General features: G+C 43.4%; 1 protein-coding gene across 5 annotated transcripts; it reads left to right on the top strand.

The window, feature by feature from the left end:
* Positions 1-1,614: 1,614 nt before the first annotated feature.
* Positions 1,615-11,854, top strand: si:cabz01007807.1 (uncharacterized). 5 transcript variants are annotated; one of them, XM_021577788.3, is made up of 37 exons: positions 1,615-1,772; positions 1,993-2,061; positions 2,734-2,799; positions 3,414-3,470; positions 3,572-3,625; positions 3,781-4,752; positions 4,861-4,926; positions 5,047-5,103; positions 5,278-5,331; positions 5,442-5,501; positions 5,672-5,707; positions 5,834-5,905; positions 6,007-6,057; positions 6,140-6,199; positions 6,301-6,357; positions 6,436-6,531; positions 6,624-6,674; positions 6,758-6,823; positions 6,930-7,031; positions 7,195-7,257; positions 7,367-7,432; positions 7,532-7,588; positions 7,690-7,749; positions 7,830-7,889; positions 8,034-8,135; positions 8,222-8,272; positions 8,398-8,460; positions 8,572-8,670; positions 8,763-8,822; positions 8,992-9,057; positions 9,156-9,260; positions 9,360-9,410; positions 9,488-9,568; positions 10,019-10,099; positions 10,225-10,264; positions 10,385-10,442; positions 10,587-11,854. In XM_021577788.3, the coding sequence occupies exons 1-37, from the start codon at positions 1,770-1,772 to the stop codon at positions 11,335-11,337; spliced, it is 3,963 nt and encodes a 1,320-aa protein (XP_021433463.3). In that variant the 5' UTR covers positions 1,615-1,769; the 3' UTR covers positions 11,338-11,854. The 5 variants fall into 5 exon arrangements, with proteins under 5 accessions (XP_021433463.3, XP_021433464.3, XP_090070605.1 ...); XM_021577789.3 differs by having other exon boundaries at positions 1,647-1,772; positions 8,037-8,135; XM_090214479.1 differs by lacking the exon at positions 6,758-6,823 and having other exon boundaries at positions 1,647-1,772.
* The last annotated feature ends 9,402 nt before the right edge of the window (positions 11,855-21,256 follow it).

The following is a 21,256-nucleotide window of genomic DNA, read 5'->3' as shown; positions in this document are numbered from 1 at the left end:
TTGGTTTCATTATATATTTTATACACTGAGTATACAAACATTAAGAACACCTGCTCTTTCCACGACATAAACTGACCAGGTGAATCCAGTTGATAGCTATGATCCCTTATTGATGTCGCTTGTTAAATCAAAGTCAATCAGTGTAGATGAACGGGGGGAGACAGGTTAAATAAGGATTTTTAAGCCTTAAGACAATTGAGACTATAAAAATAACAAAAACAAAAACAGTTTAGCTTGGGCATACTGCATACCACAAACCATGCACAATCTTAAATCGCACAGATTTATTTAAACAAGGCATTTCAAATGTCCAGTTTTGGTTATGAAAAACATTAATATTGTTCCCTTCTCCAAGTTTTGTGACACTGACATGAATTAACAACATGAATATTGTTTAATAAATGTTTTGAGACCATTTCAAATAAATCTGTCTCGATTAAATGTCCAATGCAGCCATGATTATTATCTCATTACTGGGTAACAATTAATTAAGTACCTTATTGGGATTTTCAAATAAAAAAATTCTAAATGAAACAATTTTTTTAGCGAAGAACAATTTCTCAAGCAAGAACTTTGCTTGAACTGTCTGGCAGTGGTCTGGGTGGGGAGGGGAAAACTGAAAACTAGCTGTTATTGACAGAGAGGTTTGGAACTCATTTACTCGTTGGTTTATTAACTCATCTACTGCTCCATCCCACCAAAACAGGCAGACATTTCAGACAATCTTTTCAAAGAGCTCTTACACTAAAAGGGCATTATCATAATTTTCAAGTTTTCAAAGTATTATTCTAACCTCATAGTGTGGAAATATATATATATATATATAAAAACAGGAAAACACGTTTTTGACTGCACTGAGCCGTTTTGACTGTACATTATTAAGACGCTTCTCCAATAGAAATCCCCAATCACACTTGTAGGCTATGTCATGGTGACGTTGGCTAGCTAAACTCATGCGTAGAAAATGTCATCCGGGCTAATATACTGTAATATAAAAGCGGTACTTTATGTAGAGAACCAAATTATGTGACTTCATATTGGAATGCAAATTACATTTTACTTCACCCAAGTTATTTGCAATACATAAATACAATTGCATATTTTCAGAGATAGAGCTAGAATTCAATGATGTAATGACATTATGAAAACTGCCCTAAACAAGTTTAATTGAGAAATTATACAGGCATGCACGCACACAAACACACACACACTCTCTCTCTCTCTGAGAAATAACGCGCGCGCGCGCACACACACACACAGAGAACAACATCCATCCAACATCAACTTAAATCACTGACTCCATTTCAAATGAACACACACGGGGGGGGGTTCAATGCAAATAGTCTGGGTAGCCATTTGATGGAGACAGATGGAGAGACGGACAGACAGATGCGCACACACATTTACAAGCCACTTGTAGTTTTAGGCGTACTAGCTAATAGGTATGTAAATTGGCACCAATGTATCTTTCACCAATGTATAGGAACACAACACACCTGTGCGCGTCATTGACCGCACATTCTCCTTGTGGCGAGGACAACTGGTCCGGTCGCATTTTATCGCTTGGATGAAGAAGGGAAGGGGAGGGAAATCAAACACGCCTACGTATTCTGTCCATCAATCATCCAATCACCAGTACAAGCAGCGTGGACCGCTTGCCAAGTCGCGCGGTTGGAAATACTAGTTTGGCAACTACCGAGTTCATTTCAGTGCAAACTTTCGTTTAGTGCAGACAATAGCTTACTGGATCGGATATCAACACAGCAACCATGGTGAGATCAAACTCATTTAAATGTTTTCATGATAAGTGATAGGCCTACTATGGAATTATTACGGACACGTGCGTTTGCGTTAAAATGACAACTCTTCGAACTCTTGAATAATTCTAAAAGATGATTTCAGTTCAATAAGAGTAGAACGTCCAACACTTTACTTTTCTTACAAGATGATCAAACTCCATTGTGTTTTGATGTGTTCTTCTTTCTCTGTCAGGATAAGGAGGAGGAGAGGGAAGGGGCACAGAGTGAGCCGGTGGAGGGTTTTTTGGGGGAGAGAAGACCGGTGAGTAAGTCTCTGGGACAGGTTTCCCAAAAGCATAATGAAGCGAAGTTTATCGTTAGAACCATATCGTGGTTCTAAAGATGAACTTAGCCTTGCGATGCGTTTGTTCAATACCCCCAGTTGAACTCCTCTCACCTCTTGTGCCCTAAAATAAAGCTTGACTATGCATATTTTAAACCTTGAACTAACTGTACAAAGTATGTCGTCGGGTTTTTAGCCACAAAGTACAGTAGTAGGCCCTACAGTATATGAATACTTATTATATAGAGAGCTGTTTTTAATCTCATTAGCTGTAGCTCAGGAACTGTGTTGGCATGGCATTGTGTCTGACATTCTTTCAGGGCAGTTGATTGAGAAATTATGTTGCTTGTGATGTCAGGTGTTTTTGATACCTATGTACTCTATCACCCTTTAAGAACATTGCGAAACAGCCTGAGAAATCAACCCACCTCCCGATACTATCAGAGTGTGTAATTTGTACAGCTCCTTGTTAGGTTGTCTGGTGTAGTTTTCCTGACCATTTTTGTACACAACACAAGGTTAATTATCCACTATAGACACAGTAGACCAGCAAGCACTGTATACACTTAGAGTATAGACAAGCAAGAAAGCTTTACCTATAGGAATTCATTCATGGAGTCATATTTAATATTTGTTTTTAAATTATTTCAGAGCATCATGAGACTACAGGGGATGCTGAGGAGAGTTTCCCAGAGTCCCTTCCGCAAACAATACAGGGTAAACAACACTGACACACAATCTCAAATCAAAATCAAATGTATTTGTAAAGCTCTGTTTACATCAGCAGATGTCACAAAGTGCTAGTACAGAAACCCAGCAAACAGCAAGCAATGGAGAGGCACGGTGGCTAAGAAAAACTCCCTGGAAAGGCAGGAAACTAGGAATAAACCTAGAGAGGAACCAGGCTCTGAGGGCGGGCCAGTTCTTCTGGCTGTATGGGGGGGGGGGGGGGGGGGGAGGGAGGGAGAACGGTCAGGGTTCCATAGCCGCAGGCAGCATGACCAGGTGGACTGGGGACAGCCAGGAGTCATCAGGCCAGGTAGTCCTGAGGCATGTTCCTAGGGCTCAGGTCCTCCAGAAGGGAGGGAGAAAGAGAATTAGGAGGGAGCATACTTAAATTCACACAGGACACTAGATAAGACAGGAGAATTATACCAGATTTAACAGACTGACCCAAGCCCCCCAGCACATGGTCTATTGCAGCATAGATACTTGAGGCTATTGCAGCATAGATACTGGAGGCTGAGGGGGGAGGGGGGGGGCCTTGGGGGACACAAGCTCATAGAAGGGATATCATAACTCTTTTTGAAATCTTCCACATTCTCTTTCAGACTGCTATCCCCTCCACTTCAGAATCCAGAGATTCCTCTGACACTCGCCTGAAGCAGGTTAGACTGAATTATTCTAGGGCAACTGGCAATGGTATTTGTTTAAACAATGTCCATTTATTTGTTACCCAATTTTATGCTTTAATCTCGTTCTCTCTCAGAATGGAATCAATCGTAGCTTGTCAAAAGAGAATCCATTCTACTCTTATATGAAAGTGAGTCTTAATCAGCGACATTGCATTTCCACCAGATCTCTAGCCTTCCATTTGTATGGTGGTATGACACATATGTGCAATACTATTGACAATGACTGTTTTGTTTGACTGATGTGTCAAATTGCTTACACCATGAGTTCATTTTTAACCCACAGGAATCCAGCAGTGTGACTATTGACGGGGACACGAAGAATCAGGATTCAGAGGTTCTACGTCGGCAGAGTTTAGTCACCATCTTTGCTCCTCCGCCTGAGGTCCGGAGCACACCAGAGGGCCTCCAACCTGACAAACAGACAGGCGACAACCTTCAGACCACACCGTCTGACCAGCCCACGTATATTTTCAAAACCATGTCTGAAAGACGGTCACCGGATCTCTTCAAAACAACGGCCCTAACTCAAAACACACCAAATGTTAGCCACAGTCCTTTATTTGTCACACCTGCTGAAAGACTGGAGCTTTGGGCAACTCCTTCGAACCAACAGGACCTATTCAAAACTCAGCCTTCAAAAACACCAAACCCATTCCAAGCTCCTCCAACCAAGGGAGATTACCAATTCAAAGCACCACCCACCAAGGGAGAGTCCCTATTCAATGCTCCTCCCACCAAGGGAGATGACCTTTTCCAAGCCCCTTTGTCCATTCCAAAGGACCCCTTCCAATCCACTCCTTCTGACACTCCCAATCTCATTCAAGCCACGCCTATTAGGTCAAATGACCCTTTCCAAATTCCCTCTTCCAATGTGACACCAGACATCTTTCAGCCCCTGCCTTCCAGGACATGGGACATTTTCCATTCCTCACCCAGTGACGTCTTTCAGAGTGCTTCTTTCAGTACTGACTCTACAGTCAAGCAGTCCACACCTTTATTTCAGACTTCGCCAGGGCAGAAAACAGACATCTTCTCAGGGTCAGATTTTGAGAAGACTGCTGAGCTCTTCAATGCATCACTCTCCAACACGCAGGATTTCAACCTTGCAACACCCTCTGATGAACAGTATGATATCTTCCTGATGACCCCTCACGGAACCAAACATGTTCTCCAACCCACCTCTACTGCCATGAAACATGGTACCCTCCATGCCAGATCCCTGTCCCCCACGCAGGCTTTCAATGGTACCCCCCAGGTAGTTACCTACAAGTCTTTTTTTTCCCTCACGTCTTCGTACAGTCTTTGATATCCGTGTGACCTCTCTTTCCAACACTGCAAAGAGTGACATGTTGTGACCTCTCAGGTGAAGACCTCCAACAGCCCTCCCAAACCACCTCCTCAAAAAAGGCAGCCCAAGTTACCGAGTCGTGTAAGGACACCTCCACCATTTTTATTTGTCCCTTTTTCTCCATGTATGTAAGCATACCAATTATTGTAATGTCTGTCTGTGATTCACTTGTATCTCATTGGGTTTCTGCTATGTCTTTAGACCGAAGCGGAGCGACCAGATCCTAAACCAGCCCCTCAAACGAAGAACACAGCTCAGGTAAGTTTCTGTGCCAAGTAAGTCTATACATACTAAGTCTATTCCTACCACAATCAGTTGAACAGCCTTTAAATGACAGAACTTTTCTACAACTTTCAGTAGACAAGACGGTGTCGTGTAGGAACATGTCGTCTCTCTCTCTGTTGATCTGAGAATAACATTCTGGTTTTACAGGACAACAAATTAGAGGAAGTGGAGGTATTTGAGAACATTCTTTTGACTGGCCAGGTATGTACTAGAGGGGCACCACTTGGACAGAATGAATGTTGAACTTTTTTCTTTGACTGTCTTATTGCTGTGTGTACTGAACTGGGTTTACTTTGTTAAACCCAAAACAGGAGAGATGTGTGGAGGATTGGCCTGAAAACAGTCCTGAGCTCAATCCTGACTGGAAACCTGTAAGAACTAATTGAATGGCTTTTTCTACACGTTCATTGTTTGCATGAAATGATCAACTCCTTGCCACACTCCTACCTAATGTTACTGTATTTTATTTAACATGAATCTATTGTACATTGACTAGCCTAAAAGTTAATCAACTGTTTGATTATCTTTTTCCCCTCGTCAGTCTGGCAAACTGAGGCTTAGGAGGGAGTCGATGAAGGTAAAGTCACCACATCACAGTTTTTCTCAAATGTGTGCTTAGTGGTTGTCAATTGATACTGAAGGTGTGACTGTGGGTGCTATTTCTGTCCCTCGCTCATCTCGCTCTCGCTCTCTCCTATCTCAGGTGGCGTCAGACTCTGATGGGGGGAGTGTAGAAGAACTGGAAGAGAATGGGTCCGGAAAACGTGCGAAAACTGTACGTCTCACACTCTTATTTGTTATTCGTTCTGTATTTTAAGTGTCCGTTTCTACATTTATATCCTTTTGTTTTCAACTTTTTCCTTTTGTTTATTTCAGAAAAGGGGGAGGACATTCAAGGTATCCTTTCTTTCCAGAAGAGGGTCAAAGGTAAATATTTTTTATTTTATTTTTATGAATAATGTATATATGTTCTGCTGCTGTAGTCAATAAACATGTTTTTATTCTACAGGATAAGTATTCTGAAGACCTGAAGGATAGTGACAGCGGCACACTACGTCGAGGGTCAAAGGTGAGGACTGCGTTATCTTTGATTAATTGTATGTGTGATTGTGTAGGTAGCTATATGGAAATGCTTATTGTCAATGTTTTAATGTCATTTTTTTGGTTTAGGAGACATTTTCTGAATCCAAGGATGGCGAGAGCAATGGTCTCCGTCGGCGGTCAAAGGTGAGTGTGTTCCTGTGTAAAGATTGTAATGAATTAAGACGTTTAATACAGTATTAATTACTTTAACGTGTTGTCCAGGGGGGCTTTTTGGATGAAGACTTCCCAAAGAAAGGGGTAGATGTCTTCTCTGCAGATTACGAAGATAAGGAGAATTACATGGAGCACGGCAAGCCGGTATTTATTTTTAACCAGTTAGTTTTGAAAGATTTTGTGTGGATTTCATTCATTTAGTATTGTAATTGTTTGAACTTCCTTCCCCTTAACAGAAGAAATCATTCAAATTCAAAATGCCCCTTGTGCATCGCAGAGGATCTAAGGTATAATTGAACACATCATTTAGGGAAGGGGAGTTTAAAATAATTTAACATTTGTTGGAATAACTTTTTTTTTTTTTTTTTAGGATCGGTTTTCAGCTGACCATCTTGAAAAAGCTTCAGGCCTACATTTGCCTCAACATAGCGCGAATGTATATATATATATATATTTTTTATATCTGTGTGTTTGTAAACAAAAAGAGCAATATATTGGTGTACAAAATCTGTGTTGACATATTCCTGTGGTGTGTTTTCCAGGAGGGCTTGCTAGACGATGACTTTCCTCAGAAGGAAGTAGGATTCATATCTGCAGGGGAGAATGAAGATGAAGAACATAATGGGATCGAAGACTCCAAACAGGTACCCATCTTCTTTATGTCTATATTTCTAGGTTTATTTTTGTTATGAAAGACTACTCATCAAAACCAATGCCGCTTTTATTGTATAAATGTTGTGCTGACAAAAGTTGCAGTCTTAACACTGATCCCTGTGGAACACCACATATGGGTTTGTCGTTTAACAGGCCCTGGGTTTGGATGAGAACTCTGAAGAGGAGCCAGAGGAACGTGATGGGACGGGTGGATTTGTATGCTTTGTCTCATGCTTAACACGTTTAGGAAGTTGACAACTGTTTCGTATGAAAAATGTATCAAACTTCTATCATTGAGACTGTTTGCATCTGTTTTTCTGCACAGAAAAAAAGTAAAGGTGTCAAAATTAAGTTTGTGCCTCACAGAGGGTTCGCAATCTGCCTCGAAAAGGTAAGGAGGGAAACGTGTACAGTAGGCTAAATGCACATGCTTTTGTATTCATGCAAAAACTGATATAACGCCAATAATGTTTTGTTGTTAAATTCCCAGGATGAACCAACAGGCGCTCATGAATACACACCTCGCAGAGGTTCAAAGATGATTCATGTATGTATATACTGTGTGTAGAAATACTTGTGACAAACACAATATGTTCGTTTCTATACACTTTTTCACTTGTCCATATGCAGTAATTATGTGTTTCTTAGGAGAAACCTCTTGATGAACTTAAAGGTGCCCATGGTTATACACCACGCAAGGAGTCCAAGGTACTGTGAGTTTCTATGCGTGTACTCTATGTACACAGTACTACTGTATGTACAGTCAATGTTTGTTTATTCTTTTGTAGGTTAATATTTTTGAGGAAACAGAAGAAGTGAAAGGCTACATCCCGCAGTCACACCCCAAGGTTGGATGTGTGTCTGTGTCGTGATTGTCTGTGTAGTTGTGTTGGTATTTGTGCCAACTCAAATTTAGTCTATGCTGTTCAATGTACAAAGAAAATGTAACATGACAGTATAAATGTTTGATTTATTTCATGTTTTTCTTTCAGCAGAGCTTTTTGGATGATTACTTGCCTGAGAAGGGGGCACATTTCTCCTCAGCAGGAGCGGTAGAAGAATATCAACAGAACGTGATGGAAGACTGCAAACCGGTACTTCCCTCTTTCTCTCACATCCTTCACTTCCTCTGTCTGCTCTTTATTTAACCTAATGACATGATAAACGTTGTCTCCTACAGAAGAAACCGTTCAAATTAAAACTCCTACATATGAATCGTCGGAAATCGGGGGTAAAGGTTTTTTGTTGGTTTCTGTGTGGTTGTGCTTTATATTTTTGGAAAATAACATTTTTTTTTCTTTATCAGACAAGATGATGAAGTTGTGAATCTTGGTGCATTATTTTTCATTCTTACAGAGCGCTGAGGAGAATTCTCAGACTAGCAGCACACAACAGTACTCCCCACAAAGGAGATCAGAGGTTTGCCAACTTTTCTGTTTTCCCATGTGAGCAAATTTGGATGCGCTGTCTATTTACAAGTTAGATGCTTTATAAGTTGGGACTCAACACGTGTCTCTCGTTTTTGTCCAGGAGGACTTTCTGGACAGTGATGTGCCTCAGAAGGGAGCAGATCTCTTCTATGCTGGACAGATAGAAGAGGAACAGAACGAGATGGAAGACTGGAAACCGGTACGTCTCTTTTCCTTTACACAGTAGAACTTTCTCCCCTTGAGCTTTGGATGGATCCCACTCGTGCTCTAAATGTCCTCTCTCTTTAACAGAAGAAACCATCGAAATTTAAGAACCACCTTGCAAGTCGGCGCAAGTCGAGCCAAATCCAGGTAATTATTATGTTTGTGTAGGCCCTCTGAGTGTGTTGTCTGTTTATTAGAGAATGTGTCGATTTTTATATTTCTCTTTTAACAGATTTACATTTGCCATTATTGGCCTATAAAGAACATCTGTATTAGTTTTAAAACAGGTCTGTGTACTTTCATTCCTTTATTCTAGGAAATGTTTCCATATGAAAAGTCACAGATTGGTTCCGAGCGCTACACACCTCGACGAGCGTCCCATGTGAGGGCATTTCTATTGGTCCAAAGATACGGCTTTTGTGCTCACTTTACATTTTGTCAGCGGAAGAGTGTTGACATATCCTGTGGTATGTTTTCCAGGAGGGCTTTCTGGACGATGACACTTCTCAGAGGAGGTCGGATCTCTTCTCAGCAGGAGGGCATGGAGATTATTATGGACAGGATGATATAGAAGACTGCAAACCGGTACTGCTACTACTTTATAAACATCCTTTCTTCATTTACTGTGTGATTCTTTTTCTTCTTTAACCCGCTGTTAATCTATATCCCATCTTTCATCTACAGAAGAAATCTTTCAAATTTAAAGCCCCTCATAAGCATCGCAAAGAAACTAAGGTAATTGTGTGTGTGTGTGTGTGGTGTTACAGCCATATGTTTACTGATGTTAGTGTTGGTTTCTCTCTCTCTCTCAGACTAAAGCGAGAGATGAAAGGATGACTGAGTACCCACCAGGAGCCACATCTAGTGACTACTACTTTTCAGAGGCTGCAGAGGTACATCCATACAAGAACACATCCAACATGTACATTTGTGCTGAATCATTGTCCTATATTGGAGACAGACCTGAAACGACTGAAAACCATGGGTAGTTGTCTTGATCGGTGTTGTATGACTAACATAATAGCTTTTTTTAAAAAAACAGCCACACACACCCACGTTGTTGTCGACAACTATGGTCTGGGTCTGGCTGGCTTCTGTCTCTGTCTTGTGTGGCACATTCCCATCGGTCATGTGACTGAACCGGATCTGCTGCATACTGTAAGGGATTTTTAGGCCTCAGGGGGAGGGAAAGCTGGCAAAGGCCATGGTTCTCATAAAAGGCAGTGCAGACTATCCCTTTGTAAGGATAATAAGGTATGCACAGCAAATAGATTCAAACTCAACCAGCAATCTCTCCTACTCACTTCTTTCTCACATTTTCCCCTCTTCTCTCTCTCTCGCAGGCTGAGTGGCGTTCTGCTCAGATTGACGAACAGCTTGCAGACGGTCTGGAGGATGAGGAGGAGGAGGAGGAGGAAGAGGGGGTCAGTATTTGACGAGTCAAATGTCGCTCACAAATCACCATCTGCCCTATTTCAATGGTAACAGTTTGAAAATGTGACTGTGTGAAAGCAATGTCCAAAGATATCAGCGTTTCTCCGTCTCACAGGACACTGACAGCTTGATGGAGTGGTGGAATACTGTGGAACGTGAGTCATACACGCGTGCGTACACATACACATGTGCATGCACTCACAAGCACGTTTGCATGCACACGCATGTGTTCACACACACACCGTTTGTAATCTGGGAATTGTCTTGTGCCTCAGAATGGGATGAGCTGCCTTCAGATGATGAAGACAAGACGGTGAAGGACGATGAGACGAGGTATGTCCTCCTTTGACTACTGATTACGTTGTTATCACCACAATCTCGTGAAACATTGCTGATGTTTGAATACTTGTTCTCTCTGCCTCCCTCTCGCTCCTCTCTTGCCATGTCCTTCTGTCTCTCTCTCTCTCCCCCCTCAAGGTCATTCACCCTACTGGCGGAGAAGGTGCACCGCGGCCTGAGTGTCTTCAACAAGGTGTTCACGGAGCGTGCCGAGGTCCTCTGGCAGTACGTCATCAAGCTCTACGCCCTCGCCGACGACATCACCTCCTTCCATAAGAAGGCCAAGATTGGCAACATCACCGGCGGCACCACCGCCGCCGTCGGGGGTGGCGCGGCCATCGTCGGCCTGGCCCTCGCCCCCTTCACCTTCGGCGCCTCGCTCATCATCACGGCTGTGGGCGTCGGAGTGGCGGCGGCCGGAGGGATCACGTCGGCCTCGGCGACCATCTCGGACAACGTGAACAACATGCAGGACAGGAAGAAAGTGGAGGTGGTTCTGGAGGATTATGAGGTGAGGATGGAGGAGTTGGTGAAGATCTTGAGGTTTGTGTGCGAGGGGCTGTATAGACTCAGGGGGCATCCTCTCCTCCGGAGAGGAACCCAGCACTACTCTGGAGACTGGGAGGTCCGCAGGGCCGTTCAAATGGTCAGCCTAGTGGATAGACCTGTGTTGAGGGCCACAGAGGTAACAGAAGGAGCTGCCGTGGTCCTCAGGGGCCTCTTCAAAGGAATGGATAAATACTTCACCAAGGACTCTCGTGAGCTAAAGAAAGGGTTTAAGAAAGAGGTGGTGTTTAAGATTAGGCAAGTAGCTCAGGTGCTGCACGAGAGCCTGATGGAGCTGAATGCTATCAGGGAGGAGCTGCAGGATGCTAATGGCAATATATGAAACAGTTCAACTCCCACAATGCAACGTGTCTTATGCAACTCATGGCCCCCCTCTACTGTCCAAGCTGAGGATTTGTTTTCAAGATCTTGATTTTTTTTTAACCTAAACCTAACGAGGACCTTCCCAACTTTCCTGTTCCTCTTTAAACGAAAAGGAGAAACTGAACATTTGCCTTGTAATAAATGAAGTTACAAACTCTTGATTGCATTCAGCAATTTGGACAACTATGCAGCATAATAAGCTTTTACTTACAAAGAACTTGTATGTATGACTTTACTGGATTGTGAAGTAGTAGGCCTAAGATCTTGGATACGTGTTTATAACTAGCTTAGGCTACACTCCTGTGATATGCCATGGATCTAATCTAGCTATTATTTTAAAACGAGTATATATTTCAAAGTTTAGTAAATAGGTTATTTATACTGTAACCAAATGAAATGTGCAATGTTGATGATGACTAATAGCGCAAGGAGGCAGCTATTGGAGTTGTGTTTAATAAAGATAATTATGCATCTGATCTGGTTGTAAACTTTTCACTTTGAACATTTCAACCTTGATTGTTACTGATGTAAATGTCAGTATTTTATCCACGTCTTTTTCATCAAATTGGAAATACTCAACTCGGGAGTGTAACTAATGAGAGGGTTCGATTAATCTCGCCCAGGCGTCCGTGAAGGCGTGTTTTGCACCGGCTGAAAGTTGCTACATTTAGTTTGGAACCGGGCTGACTCATGGGAGTGAACCAGGTGCACTGAGTTATAATAAGAACTAGACAAAATATGTGTATAACTAACCGACAGACGTTACCAATGGGAACAAATGAATCATAGTGGGCAGAACAAGTAGGGTGGCAGAGCCAAGCATGAGCTAGCGAGGTCCTACTGGCATGCATTTGCGTATTTCCGTTGGGGAATGCATACTGTGTGAAGTGTGCGTGTGCAATATATCAATTTGCCCTTGCATTCCAAAACAAAGCTTTAAAAAATATATATTTGACAATTGGTCAAGGAACTGTATTGAGATCAAATGTTTAATCGATGAGGACATTTGCATAACGTCGCCCAAAATCCATCCCGCTCTTTTCTCACTGGGCTTCCTCTCATTACCATATTTGGTATATGGTAATGAGTGGAAACGCCAACCGAATGCTTCACAAATATCTGTCTCATTGTAATAGCCAAACTTTGATTCAATTGAATCTACTCGCGTTAGCATACGCCATTTAGTGATAGCTGACATTTTTATAACTGGGATTATTCCACCTGCATGCTCCCAGAACTCTGTCTGAGCATGTGGACAGCTGAACAAGCCAACCAGCACTTCCCCTGGCTTCCTGGGGTCATGACCTCTGAGCAGGAATATAAAATGTTAATATTTTCAGTTGTGAGTGATGGAAAACAAATCTGCCTCGGTGACAATTTTAATAATTTAATGGATGTTTTGTGCACAAAGTTGATGATTAAAGTGTCTTATTAGAAATTTTCAGATTTGAATTCTCTTTTGGCGCTGTCAATGGGAATTGTCTTTCTCGGCTGTGATTCAGTTAAACTGCAGTACCGAAGCAATACTGTAGGTGCAGTCAAGAGTGCTTCCAGACCGGAAACCTGGACCTTGGTCAGGTCATGCCCCCAGGGTTTCAGTTGGGAAGCAGGCCATCTCATGTACACAGAGGAGACTGACAGTACTTCAGTTTAACTAACGCTGAGCCCAGAAAGACAATTCCCATAGATGTCCCCATAGTAAGTCCATTTTCAAAAAGACACTTTCGTTATCACATTTGTGCCAAAAATATCCATTACATTTTTCCATGAATTGTCTGAGGCAGATTTTTTTTTTCCTTCACTCACAGCCGAAGTTATTAACATTTTAAATTAATGCTATTACCTGGACATGCTTGTGTGACATGCACACAAAGAAGGAAAAACAATGAAAATCATTCATGCACTCTCGTCCAGGGTCCTCATGAATAGAAGGATCCAGCTTTTGTCAAATTAACATATTTGACTTTACCTAGCAGGTTGGGATAACTTTTTTTTTTCTTTCTATTTCATCTTTATTTAACCAGGTAGGCTAGTTGAGAACAAGTTGTCATTTGCAACTGCGACCTGGCCAAGATAAAGCATAGCAATTCGACACACAACAACACAGATTTACAAATGGAATAAACAAAACATACAGTCAATAATACAGTAGAAAAAAAGAAAACAAATCTATATACAGTGAGTGCAAATGAGGTAAGATAAGGGAGTTAACAATAAATAGGTCATGGTGGCAAAGTAATTACAATATAGCAATTAAACACTGGAATGGTAGATGTGCAGAAGATGAATGTGCAAGTAGAGATACTGGTGTGCACAGGAGCAAGATAAATAAATACAGTATGGGGATGAGGTAGATAGATGGGCTGTTTACAGATGGGCTATATACAGGTGCAGTGATCTGTGAGCTACTCTGACAGCTGGTGCTTAAAGCTAGTGAGGGAGATATGAGTCTCCAGCTTCAGTGATTTTTGCAGTTCGTTCCAGTCATTGGCAGCAGAGAACTGGAAGGAAAGGTGACCAAAGGAGGAATTGGCTTTGGGGGTGACCAGTGAGATATACCTGCTGGAGCATGTGCTACGAGTGGGTGCTGCTATGGTGACCAGTGAGCTGAGATAAGGCGGGGCTTTACCTAGCAGAGACTTGTAGATAACCTGTAGCCAGTGGGTTTGGCGACGAGTATGAAGTAAGAGCCAACCAACGAGAGCGTACAGGTCTCGTCGCAGTGGTGGGTAGTGTATGGGGCTTTGGTGACAAAACGGATGGCACTGTGATAGACTGCATCCAGTTTGTTGAGTAGAGTGTTGACATCGCCGAAGTCGAGGATCAGTAGGATGGTCAGTTTTACGAGGGTATGTTTGCCAGCATGAGTGAAGGATGCTTTGCTGCGATATAAGAAGCCAATTCTAGATGTAATTTTTGATTGGAGATGCTTAATGTGAGTCTGGAAGGAGAGTTTACAGTCTAACCAGACACCTAGGTATTTGTAGATGTCCACATATTCTAAGTCAGAGCCGTCCAAAGTAGTGATGCTCGACGGGCGGGCAGGTGCGGGCAGTGATCGATTGAATAGCATGCATTTAGTTTTACTTGCATTTAAGAGCAGTTGGAGGCCACGGAAGGAGAGTTGTAATGGCATTGAAGCTTGTCTGGAGGTTAGTTAACACAGTGTCCAAAGAAGGGCCAGAAGTATACAGAATGGTGTCGTCTGCGTAGAGGTGGATCAGAGAATCACCAGCAGCAAGAGCAACATCATTGATGTATACAGAGAATTTAACCCTGTGGCACGCCCATAGAGACTGCCAGAGGTCCGGACAACAGGCCCTCCGATTTGACACACTGAACTCTATCAGAGAAGTAGTTGGTAAACCAGGCGAGGCAATCATTTGAGAAACCAAGGCTGTCGAGTCTGCCAATAAGAATGTCGAAAGCCTTGGCCAGGTCGATGAATACGGCTGCACAGTAATGTCTCTTATCGATGGCAGTTATGATATCATTTAAGATCTTGAGAGTGGCTGAGGTGCAACCATGACCAGCTCTGAAACCAAATTGCATAGCGGAGAAGGTGCGATGGGATTCGAAATGGTCGGTAACCTGTTTGTTAACATGGCTTTCGAAAACCTTAGAAAGACAGAGTAGGATAGATATAGGTCTGTCGCAGTTTGGATCTAGAGTGTCACCCCCTTTGAAGAGGGGGATGACCGTGGCAGCTTTCCAATCTTTGGGAATCTCAGACGATACGAAAGAGAGGTTGAACAGGCTAGTAATAGGGGTTGCAACAATTTTGGCAAATAATTTTAGAAAGAGAGGGTCCAGATTGTCTAGCCCGGCTGATTTGTAGGGGTCCAGATTTTGCAGCTCTTTCAGAACATCAGCTATCTGGATTTGGGTGAAGGAGAAATTGTGGGGACTTGGGCGGGTTGCTGTGGAGGGTGCCGGGCAGTTCACCGGGTAGGGGTAGCCAGGTGGAAAGCATGGCCAGCCGTAGAGAAATTTTTATTTAAATTCTCAATTATATTGGATTTATCGGTGGTAACAGTGTTTGCTAGCCTCTTGGAGGACCAGCTTGGAGGAGGTGCTCTTATTCTCCATGGACTTTACAGTGTCCCATAACTTTTTTGAGTTTGTACTACAGGGTGCAAATTTCTGTTTGAAAAAGCTAGCCTTAGCTTTCCTAGCTGCCTGTGTGTATTTGTTCCAAACTTCCCTGAAAAGTTGCATATCACGGGGGCTAATTGATGCTAATGCAGAACGCCACAGGATGTTTTTGTGCTGGCCAAGGGCAGACAGGTCTGGAGAGAACCAAGGACTATATCTATTCCTAGTTCTACATTTTTTCAATGGATCATGCTTATTTAAGATGGCACTTTTAAAGAATAACCAGGCATCCTCTACTGATGGGATGAGGTCAATGTCATTCCAGGATACCCCGGCCAGGTCGATTTAGAAAGGCCTGCTCACAGAAATGTTTTAGGGAGCATTTGACAGTGATGAGGGGTGGTCGTTTGATCGCAGACCCATTACGGGTGCAGACAATGTGGCGGTAATTGCTGAGATCTTGATTGAAAGCAGAGGTGTATTTGGAGGGCGAGTTAGTTAGGATGATATCTATGAGGGTGCCCGTGTTTACGGATTTGGGGTTGTACCTGGTAGGTTCATTGATCATTTGTGTGAGATTGAGGGCATCAAGTTTAGATTGTAGGATGGCCTGGGTGTTAATTTATGCAGCAGGTTAGGATAATTAGGTTGTTAGGACAAGGGTTAGTGTTAGCTAGATCCATTCTAGCCATGACCCTCATCCAGGACCTGCTCTCAGTGATCTCATATCACACAGCCTCAGGTGAATGTAATTTGTGTTTGTGGCCAAATCATCACAACTGTTTGAGGCTAGACAAGCTAGCTAGTTAGTTGATTGTGCACATAAATTAACTTAAATTAGAATAAATTAGCTAGCTAACCGTTTCCACTCGATACACTGCATAAAGTTAGCAGTGGGGTTAAGATTAGGTTTAAAATCTGTTTTTAAGAAGAGAAATTGTGGAAATAGACAGGGTTTATGATTTTGTGGCTGTGGTAACAAACATTAGGATATTTACCTTAGCTAACTAGCTTAACTCTACTGTAACGTTACTGTACCGGTAGATTTGCTACTTGCTATCCAGCCAATGCTAGTAAGGATTTGTGTGTCATCAGTACAGTCACGTTAAAGTAGCGTTAACTGGTGTAACCAATGTTAAATGGCTAGCTAGTTAGCGGTGGTCCACGCTAATAACCAAGACTGCTTCCATCACGTGGACTGGGATATGTTTTGTATTGCGTCAGATAACAACATTGACGAATACGCTGATTCGGTGTGCGAGTTCATTAGAACGTGCGTTGAAGATGTCGTTCCCATAGCAACGATTAAAACATTCCCTAACCAGAAACCGTGGATTGATGGCAGCATTCGCGTGAAACTGAAAGCGCGAACCACTGCTTTTAATCAGGGCAAGGTGGTAACATGGTAACATGACCGAATACAAACAGTGCAGCTATTCCCTCCGCAAGGCTATCAAACAAGCTATGCGTCAGTACAGAGACAAAGTAGAATCTCAATTAAACGGCTCAGACACAAGAGGTATGTGGCAGGGTCTACAGTCAATCACGGACTACAAGAAGAAAACCAGCCCAGTCACGGACCAGGATGTCTTGCTCCCAGGCAGACTAAATAACTTTTTTGCCCGCTTTGAGGACAATACAGTGCCACTGACACGGCCTGCAACGAAAACATGCGGACTCTCCTTCACTGCAGCCGAGGTGAGTAAAACATTTAAACGTGTTAACCCTCGCAAGGCTGCAGGCCCAGACGTCATCCCCAGCCGCGCCCTCAGAGCATGCGCAGACCAGCTGGCCGGTGTCAATCAATCCCTATACCAGTCTGCTGTTCCCACATGCTTCAAGAGGGCCACCATTGTTCCTGTTCCCAAGAAAGCTAAGGTAACTGAGCTAAACGACTACTGCCCCGTAGCACTCACTTCCGTCATCATGAAGTGCTTTGAGAGACTAGTCAAGGACCATATCACCTCCACCCTACCTGACACCCTAGACCCACTCCAATTTGCTTACCGCCCAAATAGGTCCACAGACGATGCAATCTCAACCACACTGCCCTAACCCATCTGGACAAGAGGAATACCTATGTGAGAATGCTGTTCATCGACTACAGCTCGGCATTCAACACCATAGTACCCTCCAAGCTCGTCATCAAGCTCGAGACCCTGGGTCTCGACCCCGCCCTGTGCAACTGGATACTGGACTTCCTGACGGGCCGCCCCCAGGTGGTGAGGGTAGGCAACAACATCTCCACCCCGCTGATCCTCAACACTGGGGCCCCACAAGGGTGCGTTCTGAGCCCTCTCCTGTACTCCCTGTTCACCCACGACTGCGTGGCCACGCACGCCTCCAACTCAATCATCAAGTTTGCGGACGACACAACAGTGGTAGGCTTGATTACCAACAACGACGAGACGGCCTACAGGGAGGAGGTGAGGGCCCTCGGAGTGTGGTGTCAGGAAAATAACCTCACACTCAACGTCAACAAAACTAAGGAGATGATTGTGGACTTCAGGAAACAGCAGAGGGAACACACCCCTATCCACATCGATGGAACAGTAGTGGAGAGGGTAGTAAGTTTTAAGTTCCTCGGCATACACATCACAGACAAACTGAATTGGTCCACTCACACAGACAGCATCGTGAAGAAGGCGCAGCAGCGCCTCTTCAACCTCAGGAGGCTGAAGAAATTTGGCTTGTCACCAAAAGCACTCACAAACTTCTACAGATGCACAATCGAGAGCATCCTGGCGGGCTGTATCACCGCCTGGTACGGCAACTGCTCCGCCCACAACCGTAAGGCTCTCCAGAGGGTAGTGAGGTCTGCATAACGCATCACCGGGGGCAAACTACCTGCCCTCCAGGACACCTACACCACCCGATGTTACAGGAAGGCCATAAAGATCATCAAGGACAACAACCACCCGAGCCACTGCCTGTTCACCCCGCTATCATCCAGAAGGCGAGGTCAGTACAGGTGCATCAAAGCTGGGACCGAGAGACTGAAAAACAGCTTCTATCTCAAGGCCATCAGACTGTTAAACAGCCATCACTAACATTGAGTGGCTGCTGCCAACACACTGACTCAACTCCAGCCACTTTAATAATGGGAATTGATGGGAAATGATGTAAAATATATCACTAGCCACTTTAAACAATGCTACCTAATATAATGTTTACATACCCTACATTATTCATCTCATATGTATAGTATATACTGTACTCTATATCATCTACTGCATCCTTATGTAATACATGTATCACTGGCCACTTTAACTATGCCACTTTGTTTACATACTCATCTCATATGTATATACTGTACTCGATACCATCTACTTGCCTATGCTGCTCTGTACCATCACTCATTCACATATCTTTATGTACATATTCTTTATCCCCTTACACTGTGTATAAGACAGTAGTTTTGGAATTGTTAGTTAGATTACTTGTTGGTTATTACTGCATTGTCGGAACTAGAAGCACAAGCATTTCGCTACACTCGCATTAACATCTGCTAACCATGTGTATGTGACAAATAAAATTTGATTTGATAACCTTTCAATCGGTGACGTCACTCGCCCTGAGACCTGAAGTAGTTGTTCCCTTTGCTCTGCAAGGGCCGCGGCTTTTGTGGCGCGATGGGTAACGATGTTTCGTGGGTGGCTGTTGTTGATTTGTCAAGATGGTCCCTGGTCGAGCCCAGGTAGGGGCGAGGGAACGGACGAAAGTTATACTGTTACACTAGCTAGTTAATAACGACTGCCACTTGCTTTTGTGTGTCTCTGTGAAAAACATAGCTAGCTAACCATTTATACGCAGTCTATTTTCTTGTAGGCTACTAGCTAGTCATGTGATGGTGTGTTTGTTTAATAGCTACTTGAATTGTGTGTGTGTGTGCTCTGAGTAGGGACTGTGGGGGTGCAGCACTGCAGTGTGTGTTTGAAGACTTTCTGTGTCTGAGAGGAGTGGAGAGCTGGGAGAATTCAAGGTGACTGTGGAGAGGGCCAGTTGCAGGAAGCATACTGCTGTACGCACACAGCCATGGAGATATCAACAGCACTCCCTGTGGTATAGCCATCACTAGTAAGACAGGGAGGAAGTCGAGATACAGGTGATGGAGGAAGTTTGAGATGAGGGAGTGTCTGAGAGTTGGACTTTCTAAGTCTGCACTGGGAATGTTTGGTGTGGAGCGGACTCGGTGGAGAACATTGCCGCCACTTGGCAGTGAGGGGATTCGATTAATCTCGCCCGGGTGCAAGTGTAGGCGTGTTTTGCACCGGCTAAAAATGTATTGCATTCTATTTGGAACCGGGCTGCCTCCCGGTTGTGGTGCCTCCAGGGTGTAAGCCAGGCGCCACACTCTGGCTGACTGCGAAGTCGGCTCATAACAAAAGTGACGTAGGTTAAGCACATGGAGTAATGACTAGGATTCTTTGTTTTCACATGCAAAAGTGATTGCTTTTGATAAAAACACTTTCTGCTTTCCCAATGAAAACTAATTAGAAAATGTGAACATACAGTATCAGTCAAGTTTGGACACACCTACTCATTTAAGTGTTTTTCTCTATTTTTACTATTTTCGAAATTGTAGAATAATAGTGAAGACATCAAAAGTATGAAATAACAAATATGGAATCATGTAGTAACCAAAAAAAGTGTAAAACATATCAAAATATATTTGTGATTCTTCAAAGGAGCCACCCTTTGCTTTGACAGCTTTGTACACTCTTGGCATTCTCTCAACCAGCTTCATGAGGTAGTCACCTGGAATGCATTTCAATTAACAGGTGTGCCTTCTTAAAAGTAAATTTGTGGAATTTCTTTCCTTCTTAATGCATTTGAGCCAATCAGTTGTGTTGTGACAAGTTAGGGGTGGTATACAGAAGCTATTATGGCAAGAATCTCAAATATATATTTTGGGGTTACTACATGACTCCATATGTATTATTTCATAGTTTTGATGTCTTCACTATTATTCTGCAATAAAGAAAAACCCTTGAATAAGTAGGTGTCCAAACTTTTGACTAGTACTATATGCTTTTATTGAAAATAGATGTATCTTTCTGAATGATGCACCATGCTACCTTATTGACAACATGACCGAGCAGCACAGATTACTGTTCGATTTGAAAAGATCCTCCCTCACAGCTTTTGCTCGTTAACATCAAGGGCCATAGCCGGGTGCACCACGGCTCAGGTTAATCGACCTCCCTCTGTGTTGGCACTACTGCTACATTACACTGTTAGGAGTGTTCCAATAATTACATGTTTGGGTGTATGTGTGTCAAAGGTGAGGGAAGATAAGCCGGGATTTGAGAAAATGCGCCTGGTGTGTTGAGGATATGCAGATGCACTCCAATTTCCTGGCCAGAAAGGTGACATATTAAGTCTATCCCTACACCTTACCCCTTACCCTCTACTCTAACCCTGGCCTAGCCCCTTACTCTCAAACCACTAACCCCTAAGTTTCCAACATGACCTGACTTGTGTTTTTGTGTGTTACACATGGTGTTGAAGGCGGAGTATGCCTCATACCTACAGCAGCACCCGGATCTCCGCGCCATGATGGCTGACTTCTTGCAGTTCCTGTTACTAGAAAAACCGAGTGACATTATGTTCACCTGCATGGACCTCACGGGGGTCGCCTCCCGCCGACCCCCGTGGGGCCCATTCATCACCTTTTCACCTTGAGGACACACACTATGGCTGTGTCTCAATAGTCTAATAGCTTCCTCTCACAGGCACTTTAGTGAGGACAATACTATTCTGGTTGGCAGTCACTAGTATGT

The sequence above is a fragment of the Oncorhynchus mykiss genome, chromosome 21 (assembly GCF_057628025.1).
Source record: "Oncorhynchus mykiss isolate SJ-2025 chromosome 21, ASM5762802v1, whole genome shotgun sequence".
In the NCBI taxonomy this organism is placed as follows: domain Eukaryota; kingdom Metazoa; phylum Chordata; class Actinopteri; order Salmoniformes; family Salmonidae; genus Oncorhynchus; species Oncorhynchus mykiss.
This window is presented reverse-complemented; position numbering and strand designations above follow the sequence as displayed.